This window comes from Podarcis melisellensis (genome assembly GCF_964234715.1).
Source record: "Podarcis melisellensis genome assembly, chromosome: 5".
Lineage (NCBI taxonomy): Eukaryota > Metazoa > Chordata > Lepidosauria > Squamata > Lacertidae > Podarcis > Podarcis melisellensis.
Window position 1 is genome coordinate 5,377,301 of NC_138537.1, and position 25,671 is coordinate 5,402,971.

The following is a 25,671-nucleotide window of genomic DNA, read 5'->3' on the forward strand; positions in this document are numbered from 1 at the left end:
CTCCCGGCCGGCTTTGCTGAGGCTCGTGTGCCTGGCATCCGGTCATGTGACCGGCAAGCGGCCTTTGGGACTATGGTTTTCGACGAGCGTCTAGGGGGTGGCGCTCTATCTTTCGGCATCTCTATGGTGGAAGCGCGGACTCGGCTTTGAATCCAGGGGTAGGAAAAGGAGAGAGGTGCGCCTTTCGTTTTGCGCATGGGCATTTCCTGGTTCACATCGAAAAGCAGTTTTTTTTAACGTCCTCAGGGAGAGAGAGAGATGAGGAATCAGTGGGAAATCTGAGGTCTTGACGTGGTGTGAGGGGGCACCAGCATATGTCACCTGAGGGTCTTCTCCATGCACCCCCTCAGAGGGAGCTGGGGAGAGCGGGGCTTTCTCAGTGGTGGCTCCCCTTTATGGAATTCACCTGTGTGTTTGTGTGTAAAACCTGTGCATTTTAGGTTGTTTAATAATAATAATAATAATAATAATAATAATAATAATAATAATATCTTTATTGTCATTGCCCCCTCTCAGGGACAACGAAATTACTTGGCTGCTCCATCCCCCCAGATAGGGCACTCCACTCAAAATCAGAACAACTATAAAAACACTAATTAAAACAATATAATATAATACAGCAAGGAAGATTAGATGACTTTCAAAGTCCAGGTTTCCCATTCAGGGCCGAGATCGCTCTGGAGAAGAAGCTGTTCTTGAGACGGCTCGTTCTTGTCATCATCGTCCTGTATCTCCGTCCCGACGGCAGGAGCTCAAAGAGACAGTGACCAGGATGCGATGGATCTTTTACTATGTCCAGTGCCTTCCTATGGCACCTTGTGGCATAAATCTGCTCTAAGGTGGAGAGTGGGCAGCCAACAATGCTCTCTGCTGCCTTAACAACTCTGCACAACGCCATCCTGTCCTGGGTAGTACAGCTTCCGTACCACACACATAAGCCATAAGTGAGCACGCTCTCAATGGCACAGTGATAGAAGGCAAGCAGCAGTTTCTGTGGAAGATGGTTTTTCCTTAGGATTCTTAAAAAGTACAGTGTCTGCTGCGCCTTCTTCACAAGCCCCCTTGTGTTGACACTCCAGGACAGATCCTAGTTTTCAATGTTTATTTCCCCCAGTGGCTTAGGGTTTCATTTTTTAAAAAGTGACCCAGAATGCTAATACAGTGGTACCTCGGGTTAAGTACTTAAACTCGTTCCGGAGGTCTGTTCTTAACCTGAAATTGTTCTTAACCTGAAGCACCACTTTAGCTAATGGGGCCTCCTGCTGCTGCCGCGCCACCGGAGCACAATTTCTGTTCTCATCCTGAAGCAAAGTTCTTAACCCGAGGTACTATTTCTGGGTTAGCGGAGTCTGTAACCTGAAGCGTCTGTAACCTGAAGCTTATGTAACCCGAGGTCCCACTGTACACAATAACAATTCTGTGACAATTCCAACACCACTTTTGGCTGGTTGATGGCATTCGAAAGAGAGTGACTTCCAACAGTCATAGACTATTTTCTGATGCTTGGATACCTGGCCAGTGTACACATTCATGGCAGGGGAGTGGCTAATCCATGTGCCCTCATGACCCCTATGGCAGCAGGGCATAGCTGGTGGGCACGACCCGACGTATTTCACAATGCAGTTTTCTGACCAAACAGGCACATCCTACAAAAAATGTGTTCTGTCAAGGAAATGAATTCTTTACAGTGAAATATGAAATTAATATTCCCTATAAAGGGGTCGCAGCCTCGTAGGGAGGACCGAAACCCTTGGAAGAGCACCGTTGGTTAGGCTCCGCTCCGGTCGGGAAATGAGAAAGACCAACACCAGGATTCAGTAAAGCAAAGTCTGATCTTTATTGAAAGAACGGGGGGGGGGGGAGGGGGACTGTTGCAACAGGGTCCCCCCTCACGTAACAAGGACGGAGTGAGAACCTCGAACAAAAGAGCTGCCTTGGTTTTTATACCTTTTTGTTTCCATACAGATCTATGACAAAGAAGAACAGCAGAGGTGGCAGGAAGTGTGAAGAGAGGATTAACATAAGGTAAGTAGGAGCTTGTAAGATCTTGGGAGGTGTCAATTTTGCTGGAGGGCTGAAATAATATGTGTTGAGCTTTTTATTTATCTTGGATCTGGTTAATGGCTTTTTCCTTTATCTACAGGAAAAGCCAGTTATGCAGATCGTGAGGCTGGATGTTCGGGAAATAGTTTCAATGTTAGTGTGAAATCCTCTTCTGCATAGCTATCAATTCAGGTGTGATAATCTCATGTCTGCATACTTATTGGAAAATAAAACTAAGAGCTTGTATTTGTGTGTATTCATGGTATTATTTGCAGACCCAGTAGATGGCAGTGTGCGTATAAATAAGTTGTTATTTTATTGATGACTGGGGGGGGGTCCCTTCCAATTCTACAGTTCTACCTTCCTATGGGGACGCGGGTGGCACTGTGGGTTAAACCACAGAGCCTAGGACTTGCCGATCAGAAGGTCGGCGGTTCGAATCCCCGTGACGGGGTGAGCTCCTGTTGCTCGGTCCCTGCTCCTGCCAACCTAGCGGTTCGAAAGTATGTCAAAGTGCAAGTAGATAAATAGGTACCGCTCCAGCGGGAAGGTAAACTGCGTTTCCGTGCGCTGCTCTGGTTCTCCAGAATCGGCTCAGTCATGCTGGCCACATGACCCAGAAGCTGTATGCTGGCTCCCTCGGCCAATAAAGCGAGATGAGCGCCGCAACCCCAGAGTCGGTCACGACTGGATCTAACGGTCAGGGGTCCCTTTACCTTTACCTTTACCTTCCTATGATTTTGCATGGTCAACATTCCTGGGACAGGACCCATCTTGGACATAAGAACATAGGAAGAGCTTCCTGGATCAGGCCAATGGCCCATCTAGTCCAGCATGCTGTTCTTGCAGTGGCCAAGCAGATGCCTGTGGGAAGCCAGCGAGCAGAACATGAACACAAGAGCCCTCTTCCCTCCTGCGGTTTCCATGAACTTGCATTCAGCAGCAAACTGTGGAGGCAGAGCAGAGCCAACATGGCTGGAGTGTCCATCGATAGCCCTCTCCTCCATGAATTTGTCCCATCCTCTTTATAAGCCGTTCAGGTTAGGGGCCACCACTGCCTCCTGTGGAATCAAGTTCCATCGTGCTGCGTGAAGAAGGACTGTCATTTATCTCTCCTAAATCATCCAACATTCAGCTTCACTTGTTATGAGAGAGGGAGAAAATCTTATCTCTATCCGCTTTCTCTAGGCCAGGCACAATTTTTTAAAAAAAATTCATTTTTCTTTTTCATTCATTACATACATCTCAAATTCTTAACATTTACTACATATTCCTCCCTCCCTCCCCTCCAAGGCTTCCCCCAGCTTCCGCTTCTGGTTTGTTTCTATTTTCACCCAATTTGCTATCTCTTAACAGAAAAAGTTATTAATAACATAACTTCAAGCCTAAAGACATAAAAATAACAGTAAATACACCATCCTATTTCACTATCTTCTAAACAGTTTCTAATGCTAATAATGTGAATGTTTATTTAAATCCTGCCATCAAGTCTATTCACTGTCTGTGTTTCTGCAAATATAATATGAGTGGTTCCCAATCTTTTTCAAAGTCTCTGTTGTCTTTCTCTCTTAGTCTGTCTGTCGTTTTTGGGATTTCTCCAGTCTTCCAATTTTGCGCAATCAACATTCTTGCTGCTGCAGTGGCACACATAAATAAAGTCCTCATTTCCTTTGGTATGTCTAGACCTAAAATACCTAACAAAAAGGCTTCTGGTTTTTTTACATGCCAGGCACAATTTTATAAGCTTCTTTCGTGTCGCCTCTTACTCACCTTTTATCTGAACCAGAGTTTCCCCACACTTGGGTCTCCAGCTCTTTTTGGACTACAATTCCCATCATCCCTGACCGTTCTTCCTGCTAGTGAGGGGTGAGGGGAGTTGTAGTCCAAAAACAGCTGGAGACCTAATTTTGGGAAACCCTGATCTAAACCCGAAAGTCCCAAATGCTACAACCTGTCTTCATACGGGAGTCACTCCACCCCTTTGATGACCGACCAGAACCTTCCCCAGAATCCAACCGTGACTATTGATCATTGGCCCCACTCCTCCAGCTCAGCCATTCCTTAAGACCCTGATTTCTCCTCTCTGGTCCTGCTTCTGCCCTCTCCCAGGTCATCTAACTCCTGGATCTGCCCATCCCCACCATGACATCTCCATGGGGCTCGTGGCGCGCATTGTCCCTCAGCCATCCTGATGGACCAGAGAGAGAGAGAATGTGTCACTTAAGCTGATAGTAGGAATGCTGTAGCTTCACACACTTACCTTCACACAACGTGTAATCAACTTGGGGAATTTTTTTTACCGCAGGATATGGTGAGGTCAGTACTTTAGATTTACAAGGGGATCTGAGAGATGAATGGGAGATACGGTTTGTCAGTATTAATGGACAGCTAAATAGAAACTTAACACCAAAAGCTAGGACCAAGATTCAAATCCTGACTGGGTAACTTTGCTCACTAGTAACATTGAACCATGAGGATGAGATGGTTGGACAGTGTTCTCGAAGCTACCAGCATGAGTTTGACCAAACTGTGGGAGGCAGTGGAAGACAGAAGTGAGGCTGCTGATCCCTTATTTTGGCTACTGATCCCTTAGCTCCTGCTAAGGGAGCTGGGCATGTTTAGCCTGGAGAAGAGGAGGTTAAGGGGTGATATGATAGCCATGTTCAAATATATAAAAGGCTGTCACATAGAGGAGGGAGAAAGGTTGTTTTCTGCTGCTCCAGAGAAGCGGACACGGAGCAATGGATCCAAACTACAAGAAAGAAGATTCCACCTAAACATTAGGAAGAACTTCCTGACAGTAAGAGCTGTTTGACAGTGGAATTTGCTGCCAAGGAGTGTGGTGGAGTCTCCTTCTTTGGAGGTCTTTAAGCAGAGGCTTGACAACCATATGTCAGGAGTGCTCTGATGGTGTTTCCTGCTTGGCAGGGGGTTGGACTCGATGGCCCTTGTAGGCTCTTCCAACTCTATGATTCTATGATTCTATTTTGGAGGCTGCTGATCCCTTATTTTCAAATCTGAAAGTTGACAGCTATGGTGCTGGGGCACCTGCCTGTTTCCTCTTCTTCATCCTCCTCCTCCTCCTCCTCGCTCCCAGCCTCCAGTACTTCCCAGCTCCTCCCCTCCTCTGGGGTGTGTCCGGTTTCCCACCACCAGGAGCCAGGATCTAAATCCCTCTGTGGTTTCCCTGGGGGGCCCTTGGCCAGGTGTCCTCCACCATTCCTCCACATCTAGCCTGTCCCTGACAGTGCGATACTGCTTTTAAAAATGTAATGCAGATAGGGCCTATGATAAGTCATTCGGGGGCAAGGCATATTATTATAGGAATGTCACAAATGGGTATGTGAACCTATTAACGGGGGTCCTTGGGTAAAAGAATACCCACCTGGATGAAATTAGGAATATTTGTTTCTTTATTCAATTTATAATACATTGCGCGGCAAGTTTCCGCCCCACCTCCCAGTGGAAATAATGACACATGACACAATTATTAAGGTTAATGGGCTAAAAAAGGCCACAACTTTATTGGTTACAGGTGATGAGCGGTATTGGCTTAGGCATTGGTCCTAACTGACTATATCCAACTTCAGCCCGTCGTCTTGAAGTCCAGGAAGGGTTAACCACCATTATAATAAATAATAATAATAATACATTTTTATTTATACCCTGCCCTTCCTGGTTCAGGAAACTGGGCTCAGGGCGACTAACAACAAATTTAAAACATTTAATTGATGCTACAGTGGTACCTCAGGTTACATACGCTTCAGGTTACAGACTCCGCTAACCCAGAAATAGTGCTTCAAGTTAAGAACTTTGCTTCAGGATGAGAACAGAAATGGTGCTCCAGCGGTGCGGCGGCAGCAGGAGGCCCCATTAGCTAAAGTGGTGCTTCAGGTTAAGAACAGTTTCAGGTTAAGTACGGGCCTCCGGAACGAATTAAGTACTTAACCTGTGGTACCACTGCACCAAGAAAACAGCATAAAATACGGTATAAAGCGTAAATAACAATAAAATCAAAAATCAATTTAGGGGGAAAATCCATCCAATAGACATTAGATGATCACCAGGGCTAGCTGGCTAAATTAGTCCCACTTGGGCCAGCGAGGAGACCAGGGAAGAACCAGCTGTGGGATCCCAGAGCGGGCAATCTTCACAAAATGGGGAGGGGGGAAGGAAGGGGGATGAAAGATCAGGCCAGGTTCAAATTGAAAGCTAGGTGGAATAGTTCTGTCTTACTGTCTTAGAGGGAGTCCTGCTGATGCACATCAAATAGGAGCTTCCCCAGGGTCACCAATAGGGGACGTACCTTAGGCCCTCACCTCCCTAGGCTTCGGGCAGGGCCACACACCCCAGAATCCTTTACTGGACCACCCTTCAATATGTGGGGCAGGTGATGGCGTTACCTTCCCTCTTCCAACTACAGAATTATACCAATGCCTAACCACCAATACCCAGAAAGTTGTGACGATTTGCTACAATTTGTGAAAACCAAGTGACTGATGCCAATTTGCCAAGTGGAAAAATTCCTACCAGGTCCCTCAACGGAGACCAACCAAGGTCCAGAGCAAGGTCAAAGGCAAAACCTATAGGGCAGGAGGGTGGGAAAACCAAACAGCTGAGGAGCGGCAAAGAGGGAGATCCCCGGCCACGTCCTGCCTTAAATAGGGCAGGCCACACCCCCAGAGCCAGCCGATTGGCTGGCCAGGGGGTGACGCGGCTGGGAATCCCCCCAATCGCATGGGGGCTGGGCTGTGACGCCCGCAAGCCCACCTCAGAAGGGCGGAAGTGGCTTTCCTTCTCCCAGAGGAATTCTGGGCAGCAGAAACATAACCATCAGTAGCAACATTTAAATATTCTAAAACCAGTTTAAAACATGTAGATATGAAAGGGGCAATTCAGCTGTCAGGAAGATAGCCCATCTCTGCAGCCCACCCGCCTCCTCTCTGTGTGCAGAAATAGCCCTCCTTCCCCTCTGGAACTTAGTAAGGAACAGCACAGAGCTTATAGGGTTGTGGCACCATGGCCAATCCTCCAGTTATAGGCTTGATGCTGACGCTCTTCACTCCTTCTGGAAGCTGTAATTTAAAAACCCGCAGAAGTTTGGTGAAGACAATGAAGAGTTCGGTCCGCGCCAAGCGCTCTCCCACACAAATACGATGTCCTGCACGGGGAGGAACATTGATATCCAGGTTAGTTAGTCAGTCTTGCTTATTCCTTGCTGACCAGGAAAAGGTGACACTATTCCGTAAGGCTCACACAGCCATTGAATGACACACACTCCATGCAACGTACATTGTGGGGCGTCTGCGGGCATTTTTCTGGGCTGGGGTGGGAGAGAGGGCAGACTTACCTACTGCAAAGGGCATGAAGGCTTCCTTGCAGAAGAATTTTCCATCTTTGTCCAGGAAGTGATTTGGGTTGAACTGATGAGGCGTTTCCCAATGGTCAGGGTCATACAAGACAGAAGCTACATCGGGGATGATGACGGTGCCCTGCAAAACCATTAAGTAATGATTATAATCAACTCCTCAGTTCCAATGTACCCACATATGGACAGATCAAAGTAAGCTCCTGGACAGATCTGCTTTGGGTGATTTCCTCCCCTCTCTTGCTGCTGTGGGTGTCAAGAGAAAGGGGTGCATATTGGCTCTTGCTGGACAGATGATAAGAAATCAGAGTGGGAATGGAATCTTAAGTATAGTGGTACCTTAGTTGTTGAACTTAATCCATTCTGGGGATCCGTTCGACTCCCAGAACCACCCGAAAACCAAGGCGTGGCCGGAAATGACTGGCAGTATCCGAGACCAGAGAGAAGAGTCGGTAGAAGAAGGTTGGAAGAAATTTAAAGACTACAGAAACATTGTAAAATTAAGGAATGTTAGAAGGATGCTGGAATGAAGTTATGTGGTTTTAGCAGTAATGTTACAAAGGAGTATGTAAAAATGGATTGTTAACAGGTGAGAATGTAAAGTTACAATATACTAAGATAAATTATTAAGATAAAAACAAAGATGGAAAGGATTTGCTGAATTAACTAACTGAACTAGAACACAAAAAAGGGAGGTGTGAGGAGGTCAAGGAAACAAGCAAAGGAAAGATAAGATATGGAAAAATTGACTTGTTTTTAATTGTTTTTATTTTTCTGTATTTTGTATTTTTTTAAATTTTCCTTTATTTTTGTAATTTTTTGAAATTTCAATAAATATTATTTTAAAAAAAACACACAAAAACCAAGGCGTGGCTTCCGCTTGGCTGCAGGAGCTTCCTGCACTCAATCGGAAGCTGCGTCGGACGTTTGGCTTCCTAAAAACGTTCGCAAACCGGAACACTCACTTCCGGATTTGTGGCGTCTGGGAGCCGATTTGTTCAGGAGCTAAGCCATTCAACAACCAAGGTACTACTGTGCTTCTGAATGATATTTGCATAACTCGAATACGTTGGGTGGTATTTTACTGAGATTTTGCTCATTTGCCTGCTGAAATTAATGAACACGACCAAGTTAGGTCCATAAATTTCAATGGGTCTACTTAGTGCTAAGGCCACTCGGAAGCAGAGCCGGAAACCTGTGGCCCTCCAGATGGTCTGACTTACCGGTAATATATGGTGGTTCCCCACATTCCATGGGAATTTAAGGTATAACAGAAGGAGGAGAATCAGTATACCTTTTTAAGACGATAGCCTTGCAGGGTTATGTCTGTTGTGCATTCTCTGAAGGACCCAACCAGCAGGACATTGCAGAGGCGCTGGACCTCATGAATGACGGCATTGGTGTACGGCAACCTCTTCCGATCCTCGTAACAGACCTCTTGGGAAGGATCCAGAACGGCATGTAGCTCCTCCCGGACTTTTTCTGGTGAAATATACACACGTATGCATACAGATCACCATGTCATATCAGATTAGCAGAGGAACCTCTGGCAGTCCTTCGGATAAATTTATATTTGATCCATGTCAGGACTAGGAAACTCCAAAGATCACACTGCCTTCCGTGAAACTTTTGGGGGGCCATATGCTAGCCGGGGGGAGGGGGGAGGCAGAAGCAAATGTGCATGGAGCAATGATGGAAAATTTCACTTTTGTGCAGCAGGCTAGTTTCTGCACACATCCCCTGATGCCTCTCCGTCTTCCATCCAGGCAAGGAAGAAGCATGATCAGTCAGTGGCGTAGGGTGAGTTTCTGGTGCCCAGAGCAGGCACACATGCGCACGTCGGGGATGGGGTGCGGAGGGTGAACAGAGCCCTCCGGTGCCAATCAATGCCACTGCATTCTGAGAGGGTGCAAGCTGCACCGGGGCTGGGCCTTTGGACAGAGCCTCTTCCCACAGAGACAGGAGAGCATGGCTCCACATCAGCCAGTTGGGGCTTCCCCCTGCGTGGGTGCTGGGCAGGCAGGTGGTGCAACAAGGTCCTTCTTAGTTCCGGTGAGGTGGGGGGGGGGGACCTGGATGTCCAATGCAGAGCCACGCTCTCCTCTCTCTCTAGGAGAGGAGATGCTGTCGCTGTGTGGCTTGCCTCCTTGCAGGACACCTGGGAGCGGCGTCAGAGGTCAGTGGCAGCGTCGCGTCAAATGAAATGTCTGTGCAGAGGGGGAAAGGGCTGGCTGGTGGGCAGGCAACTTGGGCAGGTGCAGTGTGGGGCCCGTCCCAGCCCCAAAGATCCGGCCCTGGGGCAGCTTGCCTCCCCGCAGGGTGCCTGCAGTGGGGGCACCTGGTTGTGTCCTCTCACACCCTCAGTATCACATGTCTGGGGTCGCCCCCGCCACAGCCCCAGTCAGGCTATGCCAGCGATCAGAGTTCAGGAGCACATCTCAGCCAGGCAAAAAGACTGTATTTTTCCGTGTATAATACGCCCCCATGTATAAGACGACCCCTATTTTTTTGGACTGCAACAAAACTATTTGGGGGGGAGTTCTACAGCCTGCCCGCCAATGAGAATCGCACCCATAGCTGCAGCCACCAATCATCTGCACGCTCGTTGCCAAAAGCCCACCTGCACACTCTACGCAACCACGGCCAATTGCAGGCATGCATGCTGCGGCCATAAATAACCAGCCCAATTGCAGCGGCAGCAGCCAATCGTCAGCAGGTCTTGCCAAAGCAACCAATCACAAGCTCAGTCGCCAATGCCAATCTCCTGCTGGCTGTTGCCACCAATCGCCCGTCCCGTCTCTGCTATCTGTGTATTAGACGACCCACAATTTTTGCCTATTATTACTAAGGAAAAAATATTGTCTTATAGACAGAAAAATATGGCATTTGCACTATGAAATGGAAGATGTGAGAGCTGTGACCAGGGGAGAGTTCTGAAGGCCAGGTAGCATTACCTGCAGAGCCACATCCAGCCCCAGGCATGCAGGTCACCCACACTGACCAATTGGGTTAGTATGTTAAGGATAAACTAATGTTGATAGTTCAGAGGGAAATTCCCAAGTATCAAAGAAGAATATACATTTGAAGAAGACTGGAAGATGTTTACTGAATATATGGGTGAAAATTGTGTGCATTTAAAAACACTGGTAGCATTCAGATAAATTCAACAGTGTCAATAAGTTTTGATGGATATAACAATGGTTTACTGAATGGTTTAGTTCATGTCGTAAAATATGCAGGGATGCTTGGTAAGCAAAACGAACCACGGAAAGAGAAGAAGGGAAGCCATTGATTTAAGGTTGTTTAAATGAATATTTTGAAATGCAAATTAGAAAAGTTTATTAAAATTGTGTGTGTGTGTGTGTGTGTGTGTGTGTGTGTGTGTGTGTAAAACGTTAAGCAAAACGGTGGAGGTGGTATATGCGCTGGCAAATTACTGGTAGGTGCATAGCAACCCCGCCAGCTTGTGCATGTGCTCGTGCTCGTGCCAATCTTCCCACATGATGCTTTCTACCTATAAAACGTATCTGGACTTGTTATGGAGGCCTCACCTTGGATGTCTTGAAAGGCTAGCATGTAGAGGAGAGCCCAGAGAAGCGTGACGGAGGTCGTCTCGGTCCCCGCTGCAAAGAAGTCGGTGATGACGTGGATCATGTTTTCCTCGTCAAATGTGCTGTTGGGGTCGTCTTTGCTCTGTTGGTGCCCAAAAGGTGAGAGTAAGGTGAAAAGGTTTAGTGGCGTTCCGTTCTTTGTGTGGCCCCTGGATAGGGTAGCATTCTGACCCATGCCACAATACAGTGTGAAACAAATGGCAGGTGGGCAGAGAGCAGAGCAGGAGTGGGGGAACATTTCAGCCTGTGGACCAACTTCCTGTCTAGGTCACCTTCTGAAGGACCATGGTAGGTGGGGCCAGAGAAAACTCTCAGGACCTGTAACAAAATGCAGCCCCCAGAATTCTTTGAGAAAAGCCATGACTATGTGAGAAGGTCTGGAATTACTTCCTGTCAGTAAGGCTGGATCTACACTCACCTTTGAAAACGTTGCTAGAACGATATTAGAAAACGTTGAGACAGTCCTGTTTGGTTTCGCTTTCCTTCCTTTCCACGAGGTCTGCCTAAGTTTATGATAGCTAGTTGCTCTGCAGAAGCCTCTGGTGTCACACTTTAATAACACATTATTAACATTAAAAAAGAACGCCATATGGCTATGGTTATCAGAACCACTGCTTAACTCTTTTTTTGGTGTTAAATGAGCTGTTTGACAGTGGAAATGTCTCCTTTAGGAGGTTGTGGACCCTCCTTCCTTGGAGGCTTTTAAGCAAAGGTTGGATAGCCATCTTTCATAGATGGTTTAGCTGCATTTCTTACATTGCAGGGGGTGGACCGGTTGATCCTCAGGCTCCCTTCCAACTCTTCGATTCTATGATTTACCAGCATTTCCACCATCTCTTCAGATGAGCTCCAGCTTCACAGAAGGCAGCCCCTTACCTTTTCAATCTGATTCAGATAGTAGTCAATTAAATCCTGCGGGTCAATTGGGTCCCTGGTCTTCTCGTGGCTTCTGATCTCGTCCCTTATAATTGCGTGCCCTTTTGCCAAGCATTCAAATGCCTTCTGGTGGGGTCCCGGCAAATGGCGCATCAGCCCAGGGAAAAGATCATATGCCTGGAGATGGAGAGAAAGAGAAGACGATTGGTTATCTGCCCTCGCCGCGTTAATCGTAGCTCTTTGAAGGGCACGCGGGCATACCCTCCAATATTTTGAGTCCCAAAGCCAGAACGCATGTCTTCCCGCCCGTACTCCTGCGCAAGTCACTGGACCCACGTGAGATCACGGAGCCCCAAAAAAATGCACTTTCCCCAGAGCTATGCTTGCATGGTGCGCCAAAGCATGCCTTTTGGGGGCACCACACTGAAATCGGGCCACTTTTCGGGGTGAGAGCTCGGAGCAAAATTGCGCGAGATCGTGACACCCAAAATGGCTGCCCTGCCCTCACGTGAGAAAACGGGATGTCCCATTTTTTCTGGGACAGTTGTGGGGCATGTGGGGGGGGGGGTAAGCAAAGGCTGCTTTCGTGAGTGTGTAATTATGGCTCACAAAAAGGATCTTGTATATGGAAGGGCCGGTTATTCCTTTAGGCTATTAAAGCGAACGGATAAATAAATAATATATTAATTATGGGTCCTTGGGTAATATGCTTATGAGGGATAATTGTCTGAAACTACATTGCTGTTTTTGGAATACTACTGCTCCCGTCTCTCCTCAGATTCTCGCTTTCTTCTCCTTTCTTGCTTTTATCGTCTCTCTTCCTCACTTTATGGTTGTTATTATTGCTCTTTGTGTATCAGAAAGTGAAAAAATAAAAACAGTTACAAAAAAAGAGAGAGAGATTATGGGCCTGACGTTGTCTTTGAAGCACCAACATTTTAATGAGGGATTCCAAGACGACGTAGCATCACATAAAACTACCCATGGCTGATAGTCAGTTCTGTCTTCACTGTTGGCGGCTGTGATGCTTCTGAAATGGCAGGTGTTGGAAGCCACAGCAGGGGAGAGGGCTCTTGTGCACACACAAAAAAGGATGCTGGACTAGAGGGACCTTTGGCCTGATCCAGCAGGACTTTTCTTAGGTTCACCCCTTTCCCTTTTCATCCTCACAACAACCATGTGAGTTAGGTTAGGCCAGGCATAGGCACACTCGGCCCTCCAGATTGGGACTACAATTCCCATCATCCCTGACTACTGGTCCTGATAGCTAGGGTTCATGGGAGTTGTAGGCCAAAAACATCTGGAGGGCCAAGTTTGCCTATGCCTGGGTTAGGCTAAGAGACTGTGCCTAGCTAAATGTTGCCCAATGAATTTTGTGGTTGAATCCTGGTCTTTGAGGCCCTAGTTCAAAACCTTGCAGGATACTTTTGGGAGAAGAAAAAACTAAGGAGTAAACCCTACACAAATCCAGAGTGGCGTCCCTAAGACAGTTGGATGGCGCCTTGTTCACCTCCTTCTGGCAATTCCTGCAGCCAAGATGGTGCCAAACACCTTGCTCTGCTTTCCTTTGGACCACCTCAGTGAGGACAAGAGTGGAGTCTTGTCCCCTGGGCAGCCCAGGACCTCCAGACACACTGCTCAGGCTAGCATCCCAGAGAAGTCACTTCAGTGCCTCTAACGCAATGGTTTGACTTAACCCCGAGAGGCATACTCCGTTGCCTCTCAAGACAGACCGATGCAATAACCCAGCTACCCTTCTGTCACAGAACATTCACTTAATTTTGTTTTTTGAAATCTTTCGGAACACGCACAATTCGAAACGGGCTGGGCAAAAAATGGAACATGAAATCGACAGCCTTGACCATATCTTGGAAGACCTCGTCGTCGTAGGAGAAGCGATGCCCGAACACCACGGACGAGATCACGTTGGAGACCGCAGGGAAGATGGCGAGAGCAGGGTTCATGGGCTTCCCTGAAAGGGCAGGTGTGATAAACTGTCACCATTTAACATTCAGACCAACATTTAGACCTGCCTAATATGAAGCCAAACGTTTTCACCTGAGAGGCCAGGAGCAAATCTAGTAGGAGGGGGAGGGCTGGGTCTGCTACAAAAAGTGGATGCATTCATTATTGCTTTTGTGCTTGTCTTTCATTTCATTCTTTCAGTGTATGATTCTGCCTGGCTCAGGGCTGGGAAACTTTTGGCCTGCCACATGTTATTGTACTACAACTCCCATCATTCCTGGCCTTGGTCCATACTTGCTCAGGGTGATGGGAGATGGAGTCAACTTCCTGCATGTAGAAGCATCTCCTCCTCCTCACAGACTGTTCCTTGCCGCATGCTAGAAGAGTGAGACTGAACCCAAAAGTGGCCTTCTCTTTGCAGACGATCCTGCACAAGACCCAGACTAAATCCCTCGGGGCAAGTTAGGTAGGATTGCACCAAGGTTCTTTTTGTGTGGTGTTTTTCCAGGGTGCAAGAGCAAATAAACACATCAGTGAAACACTGCACAAAATCAGTCTCAACCCTGGAGCCCTGCCAAGAATCAGGGCAGGAGTTCAGAACTCCTCCTCCAGTTGGCTCCCATTGGAGTCAACGCCAAAGGCTCTATGCAAGGAGCAGGCAATAATGTTGCTTCAGCAGCAGCTGGCAGTCAAGTGGGGCCCTAAAGAGTCCTGCAGGCAAGCAATTGCCTCTAGGTCTACCCTCTTGGAAGGAAGCTGTTGCATTTAAAGAGGTTGTGCTCTGTTTTTTAGTTGTTGGTTCCAAAGGAGCCAGGGAGGGTGCCCTCCTGCATTGTGGGTGATTCTGGAGGGGAGAGGGAAAGGGCAGTCTCCATAGACTTGCAGATCATCACATTTTTAAATATGTGGTTTCCTGGATCATAGAACTGTAGACTTGGAAGGAGCCCTGAAGGTCACTGCAGATGCAGGAATCTCAACTAAAGCATTTATGAGCTGCGTAAATTCCAGAGCTTCAACAGACACATCCTAGGCATGCCTATGCTTTTCAGTCTATACCCATGAGGCCTAGAAGCTTAAATAGTCACACTAGAAGAAACTGATCCTATAAATGCATTGGGCAGTTAAACCTTCCATTTCTGCATTGTTAGCCCCGACCAGAAGTGCTGATCAATTCACAAGCTTGAAACTGCACATAACGTTTTTAATATTTAATGCTGTATTGTTTTTAATATTTGATTGGAAGCCGCCCAGAGTGGCTGGGGAAACTCAGCCAGATGGGCGGGGTATAAATAATAAATTATTTATTAATTAATTAATTTATTATTATTATTATTATTATTATTATTATTATTATTATTATTATTATTATTATATAATAATGGTGGTGTTTCTGACCTCCCTCGTTTCGAAATAGTTCGAGGAGATAGTTCGACTCCTGTTGAATGCGGTACTCCACGCCCTTCTTCCCCATGCCTAAATTCCGCAGGGTCGTCAGGCTAAAGCGCCTCTGCTGCTTCCAGATGTGGCCAGTTGCAAACAGAACTCCTGTTAGAGCAGATCAGCAATACGTTATAGAAGCATTGGAGTGGGGTGGGAAGAAATGCATCAAAGAACTGTATACGGTATGCCTTACGGGGAAAAAAGTTTGTATGTTTTTAGCTGTTGGTATTTTATCTGGATTGCTTTAAATTGTGTGAGCTGCCTTGAGCCCTGGACCAGGAAAAGGCAGGATATAAACAACAACAACAACAACAGCCTGGAGAAGCCAGAGATGGAACCTAGGATTTTCAATGGACAATCCAAGCGCTGTGCAATTGAGCTACAGACAATCCTTGACCCAATGCTAGTTGTGTGTTCATTATGCATAGCTGGCAGGGCAAAATGCGGAGGGGTGTGTGGAAGGCATATGTGCAGTTCATTCCCATTCCTATTATTATTATTATTATTATTATTATTATTATTATTATTATTATTATTATTATTATTACATCCATACACAATTTTGGTACATGTACAGCCTTAAATAATTATACCATTAAATATTGATTCAAACTTGTATTTGTACATGCTCTTTTCTTATAATTTCTAACTAAACAAAAATAAACCAAAGTAAAAAAATCCAATAAACTAAATTCCAATAAACTAAATTATATGAAAACAGACTTCCCGTCATTTCCCAATGTAAGTTACATTTACGACATTGAATGTACTTCTTACCTTACTCTTACTATAGTTTCTAGTACTTTCTTATAACATATCATACCGTTTTCCCTTGCTTAGTAGTATTTAATTCACACAAGGGTTATTCAAACGCTGCCTTAGACGTTATTTTTGTAGGTATTTCTTGAACATATCCCATTTTTGCAGGAATGATTGTTTTGTATTTCCCCTTAATCTATCTGTCAATTGAGCCAATTCTGGATAGTCTAATAACTCGTTCTGCCATTCCCTTACTGCTGGTACTTTCCCCCCTTTCCAGTTTGATGCAATTAATAACCGGGCAGTGGCTGTTGCATATAAAAAGATTTCTCTTATATTTTTCGGGATATCACTGCCTAAAATTCCAAGTAGAAATGCCTCTGGTGTGTGCAGCTCATTCCTATTGAGGAAGTACGGATGGATGCCATTTGGATCCACTGGGTATGAATTTCAATGCTGTGTGCGCTTGTATGTAGAAGCTTGTCCATATTCTGCCATGGCTACTCAAATATCTGCCAGAAGCCACTCATGCACTGTGGATCTTTGAAGGGGTCAGTTACTGAGAACATTTGTGGGTGCCACAGGAGGTACTCATGGGTACCCCAATGCCTGCAGGTGCCACAGCGGGGTCCTCTGGAGTAGCAGATTCTGAGCTAGGTGGACTCATATTTTTACTTATATCCCCGCATTGTATGCAAAAACAAGAGGGCCTGGAAATAGACTTATTTGTCCATTTCTGATTTGTCTATTTCAGTATACAGTGGTACCTCGGGTTACAGATGCTTCAGGTTACAGACTTTGCTAACCCAGAAACAGTACCTCGGGTTAAGAACTTTGCTTCAGGATGAGAACAGAAATCGCACACTGGCGGCGCGGTGGCAGCGGGATGCCTCATTAGCTAAAGTGGTACCTCAGGTTAAGAACAGTTTCAGGTTAAGAACAGTACCACTAGTTATGCAGTGGTTTACCAAACACAATGCGTTCCCTGGAAATCATTTGTTAGGCAAGTGTTCGCATAATGAGTCCACAATTTCTACTGATTCCTATGGGAACATTTCTAAATGGGGATTTGATTGATTCCCCCCCCCTCCATGGTTTGTTCCTAGGAATTGCTGCAGCCAACACGCAAAAGAGAGACAAAGGGGAAATTGATTTGTCCGGTCTAACAAAACACAAGCAAGCAATGAAGTAAGGAAGTGGGCAAACTCTGGCTGTTTGGATATCTGAATCTGTGGAGTGTTTAGAATCATAGAATCATAGAGTTGGAAGAGACCACAAGGGCCATCGAGTCCAGCCCCCTGCCAAGCAGGAAACACCATCATAATAATTTAGCGAGGTCATAATTTTGTACGTTAAGATAAGTGAATTTTCAGATGGCGAGCGGATCGACAGCGGAACCTGCGTGTATTGGGAATTCAATTAGCATTTTTGATGGGCATTGTTTTTTCCCCTGTATTCTCCCCGCCCCCTATTTGAGTGCATTTTGTTGCATTTGATCAAGGTAGAGCCCAGAAATCTCAACACCCTTAACGGTAAGGAGGTTGACTTACCTTTTCCCTTCATTGTCTCAATCACGAAAGGGGTCATGGGCCGGCCCGTCATCTGTTCGGAATGTGTGATCAGCGCCTCTTTCACAGCATCGAACCCATTCAGGATAATCATGGGCTTGTGTCCCACCCACATGGTGAAGATCCTCCCATAATCCTTTGATATCTGCAATTTAGACAAATAAAATAAAATAACTTTTCTTGCAATTATTTATTTAATTCTTTTTCGAAACAACTTTGTAGGCAACTCTCTAGCAAAAACAACTTCCTCCCAATATGCTTTGCTGCCTGAAATGAACAACAAGTTGGCACCTCCTTCCCGTTCCACATACTGTCAAAATGCAAACCGGCAGTAAATCACACAGTTCAGAGTTTGGTCTTTACGGTATTAGCAAAAACACAATTTCCGCAGACTTGGCCGAGTGTCAGGCCTAATGGGCAGAGCAGCTCGTTCTCTGTCATCTTAACTCCATGGAAATCAATTGTTGAGACTGAAAGTCCTCGGCTCCTCGCAGTCGTCTGTCCCCTCTTCGCCAGTGCTTTCTCCAAACAATCTGAAATTGCTCCTGTGTGAAGCCAACCTCTCCTCCTCTGCCCTTTTCATGCCTCTTCTGGTTCTGGGAGTCAAGGGTGGAGGGGAGCTTGTCACAGCAGGGGGGGGGGGAGATACCCGTGACTCTTCACCAGGCTGACACATCTCTGCCTCTTGGCCTCTCCTGCTTCAGCTTCTGCCTCTGATCCCAGACTTCTCTCTACCACAGACTCCCCCTGCTCACTGAGCCCTGTTACCTCTTCAGCCTCTGACACCTCCTCTTCTCAGACTTCTCCCTCTGACCACTCATCATCCCACCATCGCTCCCTGGACTCTGAGCCGCCAACCCTAGCTGGTTCCTCCCACCATTCCTCTGCATCCAACCAGTCCATGACACATACAAAAGATGACTGGACTGGTAGATGAAGCTTACTTCAGTGCTGCTGCTGGGGCATCCTCCTTCTCCATACCTAAGGGTATCTTAAGGACCACCTGGACCCTTAAATCCCAGCTGAATCACTGAGATCATCTGCAGGAATGTTGTTGGTTGTCCCCTGAGTTGGTGAGGCTCATTTGACGTCAGTGCAAAATAGAGGGTGGAATTCAACATTGCATTCTTCCACTTGTTCCATCTGTCAAAGGATTTCAGCTTGCCAGGTGGAACAGTCCCCCTTCTCCCCCCCCAGTGCTGTTCTAGGGGGTTCTACCAACCATCCATAGCAATTGGGGGGGCTGCATGGCATGCAGAGAGGGAGAAAGCCACATTTTGCAAGTGTAGTTCCTCACACAGGGCTTCCATTGATTGGCCTAGTTGGCTAAATCCTCCTCTAACTCCCCGAGACCTTAGTGTCACTGGTCCAGTCCTGTGGAATGTTCTGCAAATAGACACTCAAGAAGTCACATTCTGTTTCAACCTTTAAACACCCGCTGAAGACTTTTATTTACCACCAGACATGCAGGAAAGTGGGGAAACAGACACCCATAAAACTGAATGCAGCCCATCAGCTATGTATAGGGGCCCACTAGGGCACAGGTGGGGCATATTTTTCAGCCACATTTGCTTGTGGGGAATTTTCCGGGCGGTCTCATGCCGTTGGTGGTTTGGTCCAGAGTTTGAAAAGGGCCACTCAGCTAGGGATCTCAGAGAATTCCAATAAAGGCGAAATGAGAGTGGAAATTTCCCATGCCAGTTTATTCATCCTATATATACATTGTTGTTTCAGACCTGGTGTGCTGGGAGAATGAATTACTATCTTCCCTTGTTCAGTTCTTTACAGTGTTTATCTGGGATGGGACAAGGTCACATTCCATTCCTTCCACTGTTTACCAACTAGCATACGAGCTGCGGCCATAAATAACTCACAGAGTACATATCCAGTCTCCGCCATTAAAATTCCACTCTGGAGTTCTTCCTCAGGGTTTCCGGCTGATGTCACTATTTATGTGTATCTGAAGAAGTGTGCATGCACACGAAAGCTCACACCAAGAACTAACTTAGTTGGTCTTTAAGGTGCTACTGGAAGGAATTTTTTGTTTCGACTATGGCAGTTGAGTTCTACTGCCCTCTAGAGGTGTGGAGCTATTAGGGCAGGGGAAAACCAGGATTTATGAGGTATAATTCCTGACAATGCTCCTCAGGGTGTTCTGGGGAGTTCACTATTTATCCCATATCGTCCCGTCCCAGCCACAGGACCTCTGTCTTTGAAGGATTTAGCTTCAACCGGCTCCCACGTAACCATCCAGCCACAGCTTATAAACATCTGGTCAGTGTGTCTGGGGCCGAGTCAGGATGGCCATCCATCAACAGATAGAGTTGGGTGTCATCAGCATACTGATGGCAACCCAGCCCAAAACTCCGGACAAGCTGGGCGAGGGGGCACATAAAGATGTTGAAAAGCATCGGGGAGAGTATCGCACCCTGAGGTACTCCACACACCAAGGAGTGGCGTGATGACAATTCCCCCCCAAGCGCCATCCTCTGTCCCCGACCAGAGAGAAACGAGCGCAGCCATTGAAGGACTGTGCCCTGGATCCCCACGCCGACAAGGCGGTGGTCCAGAAGTTCATGATCGACCATGTCGAAAGCTGCTGACAGATCTAGAAGAATCAGCAGCCCTGACCCACCTCGATCCAGCTGTTTACGAAGATCATCTGTTAGGGCAACCAGAGCCGTCTCGGTCCCATGACCAGTGCGGAAGCCGGACTGGAATGGATCCAGAGCCGATGTTTCATCCAGAAACCCACCAAGCTGTTCAGCAACCGCTCTCTCAATCACCTTACCCAGGAACGGAAGATTCGAAACCGGGCAGTAATTGGATAGATCTAAAAGATCTAATGATGTTTTCTTTAAGAGCGGGCGCACCACTGCCTCCTTCAGTTCCCCTGGGAATGTCCCTGTGCCAAGGGACAAATTGATGATATCCCCCAGGAGGGCCAACACCTCTTCTGAACACGCTCTAATCAGCCAAGACGGGCACGGGTCGAGAGGACAGGTGGTGGGCTTTCCAGCTCGGAGGAGTCTGTCCACATCGGCTGGGGATATCCGGTCGAAGTGGTCCAATACTGGACCCGAGGACAGTCGAGGGGCCTCCAGTACCTTTATTGTATCCAAATTGGCAGGGAGGTCATGGCGGAGCAACAAGACCTTCTCCGCAAAAAAGCTCGCAAATGCCTCACAGCTGTGTGTCAAATTGTTATTTAAATTTGGCTGTCCCTCAAGGGATGTTAAAGACCTGATTATACTAAATAATAATAATAATAATAATAATAATAATAATAATAATAAATTTTATTTATATCCCGCCCTCCCCAGCCGGAGCTGGGCTCAGGGCGGCTAACAATCAAATAATCCGACATTCTAAAAACATTCATTATAAAAATTAAGTAAATCAAATTAAAATCAAATTAATGGCAACCATCAAGCAAATTCTGTGTAGATTGCCGATTGCCAGAGGAGGGGGGTCAGGCTGCGCCCTGACCGAAGGCCTGGTGGAACAGCTCTGTCTTGCAGGCCCTGCGGAAAGATGTCAGGTCCCGCAGGGCCCTAGTCTCTTGTGACAGAGCATTCCACCAGATTGGAGCCGCGGCCGAGAAGGCCCTGGCTCTGGTTGAGGCCAGCCTAACCTCTCTGTGGCCTGGGATCTTTAGGATGTTTTTATTTGCAGACCGTAAATTTCTCTGTGGGACATACCAGGAGAGGCGGTCCCGTAGGTACGAGGGTCCTAGTTGCGCCGGGCGAGAGCTAGTGGATGCAATGGATGCAACTAAATAATTGTGCCGGGCGAGAGCTATCGGATGCAATGGAGGCCGAGAAGTAAGACTTCTTAGCAGCCTTCACCGTCATCTCGTAGGTTTTCATAAAAGCCCTATAAGATGTTCTTGAGGCTCCGTCACGGGCACCCCGCCATACTCACTCTAGCTGTCTGAGGTCCCGCTTCATTTTCTGGAGCTCCTCAGTAAACCAGGGAGCCCGGTTTCTGCGGGGTCACAGAGGGCGCTTCGGTGCGATCTCATCGATGGCTGCCAGGAGCTGGGTATTCCAGCCCTCAACAAGCTCAGTCAATGAGTCGCCAGGGGGAGCACAGTCCCGCAAGGCTTGGCGGAATCTATCAGGGTCCATCAGCCGCTGCGGACTTAAATTAATTCAGACTGATTTGTAATAATTTGGAAAACCGATAGAAAATAATAATAATGGAATTCTTCCTTGGCACACAGTTAAAAGCAAAATCTTTTCTCAAAATCGGCCTCTTGCCAGATCCATTCGTCAGGCGTTCATTCTTGTTGCTCTGTATTGCTCCCTCACACTCCTGTTTGAATCCAAAAGTTATTTTAAATAAAGTCCCTTCAACCTTGGCCGAAGGGGGTAGAGTTGAGGTTTGTGAGAAACCGCAGCTTTGAAGTAGACAATTAGTGAGTTGGCAAGAAGCCAAGTTAAGCAAGAGTACATGAGAAAGTCTGTTTGGAGATAGGGAAGCCTAACAACAGGTGGTGATTGGCTAAAAGTTTTCCCTTATAAACAGTATGATACAGCAGTTGGAGTTCAGAGGTTGGTGTGTAGAGTTTGAATCGAGTCTGTGTATATAGTAACTTGTACAAAGCTGTGCTATACTCAGTGTAATGGTTATATGGGGCTGCTCGTGCGTAGGTTTCCGCCACTCCTGGCTAGGTAGCCTGGATAAACCTTTCCTGGCTGGACAGCCCTTCACTTCGTGGCTGTTCAGTCGCTAGCAGAATCCGTCAATGGGCGTTTCTTGAACTTCTTCCAGCAAAGAAGTTCTTTGACGCCAAGTCTACGCCTACTTTCCCTTATGCAGAGCTTAGACAAAATTTTATAGACCCACTCCTAGGTCAATTTAGCTTCCTACCCGAAGAAAACCAGGTTTTACACTTGCTGAATAATGTGAATAGAGTTATACCTTTCTTGGTGGCCAAATTTCTTTTTTTAGCTTTTAAGCGTCGCAAGACTATAATTGACTGTATTGATATGGGGCTATCTGTTTAGCCCATTTTAGTGTTGGCTAAGTTTTAAAATCTTCCTGGATGTTTTAACTGTGTATTGACAAATGTATTTTTTTCTGACTGACGGTCGAATAAAAGGTTGATGATGATGATTTAAGAGCATCAAACATGAAAGAAAAGAACATGTTTCAGAGACAGAGATACACCCCTCCCACTGTATATAGGTCTTGTGATTCACACTGTCACTAAAGAAAACAATTATAGGTAAACTGTCTCATCTGGGCCTGCGTGTTACTTATAATCGAGTACAAGAAGTAACAGCCAGAGCAACAAGTGTATTATGTAAGCAATGTATGAGAAACAGTGTGTCCTGCCCAAATTGTTTCTTCATCATAATCATCATCATCATCATTTTATTATTTATACCCTGCCCACCTTACTGGGTCGCCTCAGCCACTCTGGGCAGCTTCCAACACAGTATAAAAACATAATAAACATTAGTCATTAAAAACTTCCTGATACATGACTGCCTTCAGATGTCTTCTAAAAGCTGTTTAGTTATTTATCTCCTTGACATCTAATGGGAGGGCATTCAAAAGGTTGTGTTTAATATTTTGTCAGGAGGCTTCCAGAGTGGCTTGGGCAACCCAGTGAGGTGGGCAGCATAGAAAAAATAACATTATTATTAATAATAATATCAATATTGTGGGGAGACGTACTCTTCTCTCAGTAAAACATAAACAAAAACCTGTCTCATTTACAAGAAGCATCAACAATTATTTGCTTGAGACTTCTAAATACATACCTTCTTGTGCATTTCATTTCATTTTTTTCATTTCACTTTTAATTTGTATACAGTACTGCCTTTCTATATTACTTTACACAAGTTGGTTTACAAGCAGAAGAAGCCACAATTTATACAACGAAGGTGATACACCAGGGGTTGGCAACCAAAGGCCCAGGGGCCACAAGCAGCCCATGGGGGATTGTTTAACTGGCCCAGGGACACCCGCTACCCGCTCAGGGACCCCACGCCGCCCGCTCGGTCGGCTCCCGTGTGCTGTTCTAACCCATCTTTATTCGTTACAAGTCGCCAAAGTATTCTGACCCCCTTCCCTTCTGCTGTTGCAATCTTAAATCAGTTTCATTTCAACAATATGGCAAATCACGCCAGCAAAAATAAATACCTTGGTGTATGTTTCCTGGTTGAGACTCAAGTCCAAGCGCCACAGACCTCCAATGATGGGGAAGGGGGTTGGCCCAGGTGGGTACTGCCGACTCAGCCATTGCAGTTTTAGGAACTGCACGATCAGGAGAGTTACAATGGCAATGGCAATGAGCCCGCTCACTCCCACCATTGCCCTGGTTGCTTTATCGCTCGGTTTTAGGATCAGCTTGTACTTTTGAATGGTCGGGAAATATCTGCTTCCTTAGTGAGCTGTCTTCATCTTCAAGGCTGCCTGAAAGTTTTTGTGAAGGCTGCCTCAGCTTCCTCATTTGTTACTGCATGGTGGCAATTAGATGATAAGGAGGTAATAGTCATGTTGAAATTGTAATCAATATGATGATTTAATAACAGGGTGAGGAGATTTGTGGGGGAACAGGCCGTGCTCTTTCTTCATGACAAAGGGCCTCTCCCTGATCTTGCAACTATTGCATTAAGGCCGTGCTGCAATAGCATCCAGCTAGAACGAGCTGCACCAAATCATTCGGAGCAGGCATGCAGAACCTGTGGCCCTCCAGAGGTTGTTGGACCACCTGGGTATTGGCCGTGCTGGCTGGGGCTGATGGGAGCTGGAGTGTGACATCGGAAGGAGACCAAGGCATTTGGAAACGGTGCAATAAGGAGTGAGGCAACAGGAGCTGTAGCAAGATGAAGAGGACAGGGTAGTTCTAGATGACATAATCCTAGTCTTGCACTACTGCTAGGCAATTTAGGCATCGCCTATAAGCAGAAAGTGTTCATTCATTCCTGCTCTCAAAACAATGTTACAAAAGTTGGGTGGCACCCCCCTCTCTCTGCCAAGCTGTGGCAGGGTTCCAATGGGTTCCAGGCTGTGTTCCTTTGGAGAATTGAGCTATGGCAGAGCATGCCCTAGCTTTAAGAAATATGGTTTATTCGACTATTTACACCTTCTTTCTGCATGGAGGGGATCCAGATCTTACAGTATGGTCATTTCAAGAGGGGCTTGTGCCCCAAAGCAGTGCAGCCCTGGAGTCGAAGGCATTTCTCCCAGCCAGCAAGCGACCAGCCTGCCCAAGATGGATCCCACATGGTCCCACTTGGTCACATCTGCTGCTGAGTATTTCCCGCCCCCCAGTCTGTTACACTTACTTTCTTGTTATACTATTTTCCCCCTATATTTTACATATAATGTCCAGTCCTCTTTTAAATTCTTATCGTCATTATTTCTTAATCTAGTTGTCTTGCTGGCAAGTTCTATATATTCTAATATTTTAAGGTGCCATTCTTCTCTTGCTGGTACTACATCTTTTCTCCACTTTTGTGCTACCAGAATTCGGGCAGCTGTAGTCGCATACATCCATAGAGTAGTTTAGTTTTTTGGTTTTTCCATTGTTATTCTTCCCAGAAGGAAAGCTTCTGGGTTTTCAGGTAACTTTCTTTTAAACGTTTTCTTAAGTTCATTATGGACCATCTCCCTTAGTTCTTTTATTATTCTAGAAGGCCCTGCATTGTTTTTTAATGTCCCTAGCTTGGCCAGGTTGTTTTGCATAGACTAGCCCAGGAATTCCTCTACCGCTTGTATTTCTCCACATTCCAAATAACCAAAATCCTATCATTTATTAATTTCTATGGTTTGGGGGGAATCCCCCCTCCCAAATCCATAACAATAATTTCCCAAAACCAAATCTTTTGGTGCTTAGCTTCTCCAAATTCCCAGAACTTACTTGACCATGATTATATTATATTCTGCCCTTTAGCTGAGGGTCACATGGTGGTTTAAAATATAAAAACAGAAAAATATGTAACATAATAATAAGCGAGAACACAGTAATCCCCCCCCCCAAAAAAACCCCACACACAGTTTATAAGGCCATGGACTGTCTAAC

General features: G+C 46.2%; 1 protein-coding gene and 1 long non-coding RNA gene across 6 annotated transcripts in view; one reads left to right on the plus strand and one right to left on the minus strand.

Moving 5' to 3' along the window:
- Positions 1-22: 22 nt before the first annotated feature.
- Positions 23-2,289, plus strand: LOC309369981. Of its 3 annotated transcripts, none has more exons than XR_014168303.1 (3): positions 23-158; positions 1,966-2,025; positions 2,144-2,289. It is a non-coding gene; the product is annotated as an uncharacterized lncRNA (long non-coding RNA). The 3 variants fall into 3 exon arrangements; XR_014168304.1 differs by having other exon boundaries at positions 24-158; positions 1,719-2,025; XR_014168305.1 differs by lacking the exon at positions 23-158 and having other exon boundaries at positions 1,219-2,025.
- Positions 2,290-5,530: 3,241 nt separating this feature from the next.
- The window catches only part of LOC309369827 (cytochrome P450 2J2-like), a 66,028-nt gene continuing 45,887 nt past the window's right edge, over positions 5,531-25,671 (minus strand). The window contains exons 2-10 of one of the 3 annotated variants that reach the window (XM_081911172.1): positions 23,787-24,037; positions 17,613-17,775; positions 15,259-15,408; positions 13,710-13,870; positions 11,899-12,075; positions 10,963-11,104; positions 8,706-8,893; positions 7,394-7,535; positions 5,531-7,204 (exon numbers count right to left, since the gene is read on the minus strand). In XM_081911172.1, the coding sequence (XP_081767298.1) occupies positions 7,023-7,204; positions 7,394-7,535; positions 8,706-8,893; positions 10,963-11,104; positions 11,899-12,075; positions 13,710-13,870; positions 15,259-15,408; positions 17,613-17,775; positions 23,787-23,957 (1,476 nt within the window). In that variant the 5' untranslated portion in view covers positions 23,958-24,037 and the 3' untranslated portion in view covers positions 5,531-7,022. Of the gene's footprint in view, positions 7,205-7,393; positions 7,536-8,705; positions 8,894-10,962; positions 11,105-11,898; positions 12,076-13,709; positions 13,871-15,258; positions 15,409-17,612; positions 17,776-18,398; positions 18,479-23,786; positions 24,106-25,671 lie in introns of those variants that run through there. The other 2 variants (XM_081911171.1, XM_081911173.1) reach the window with 2 other exon arrangements.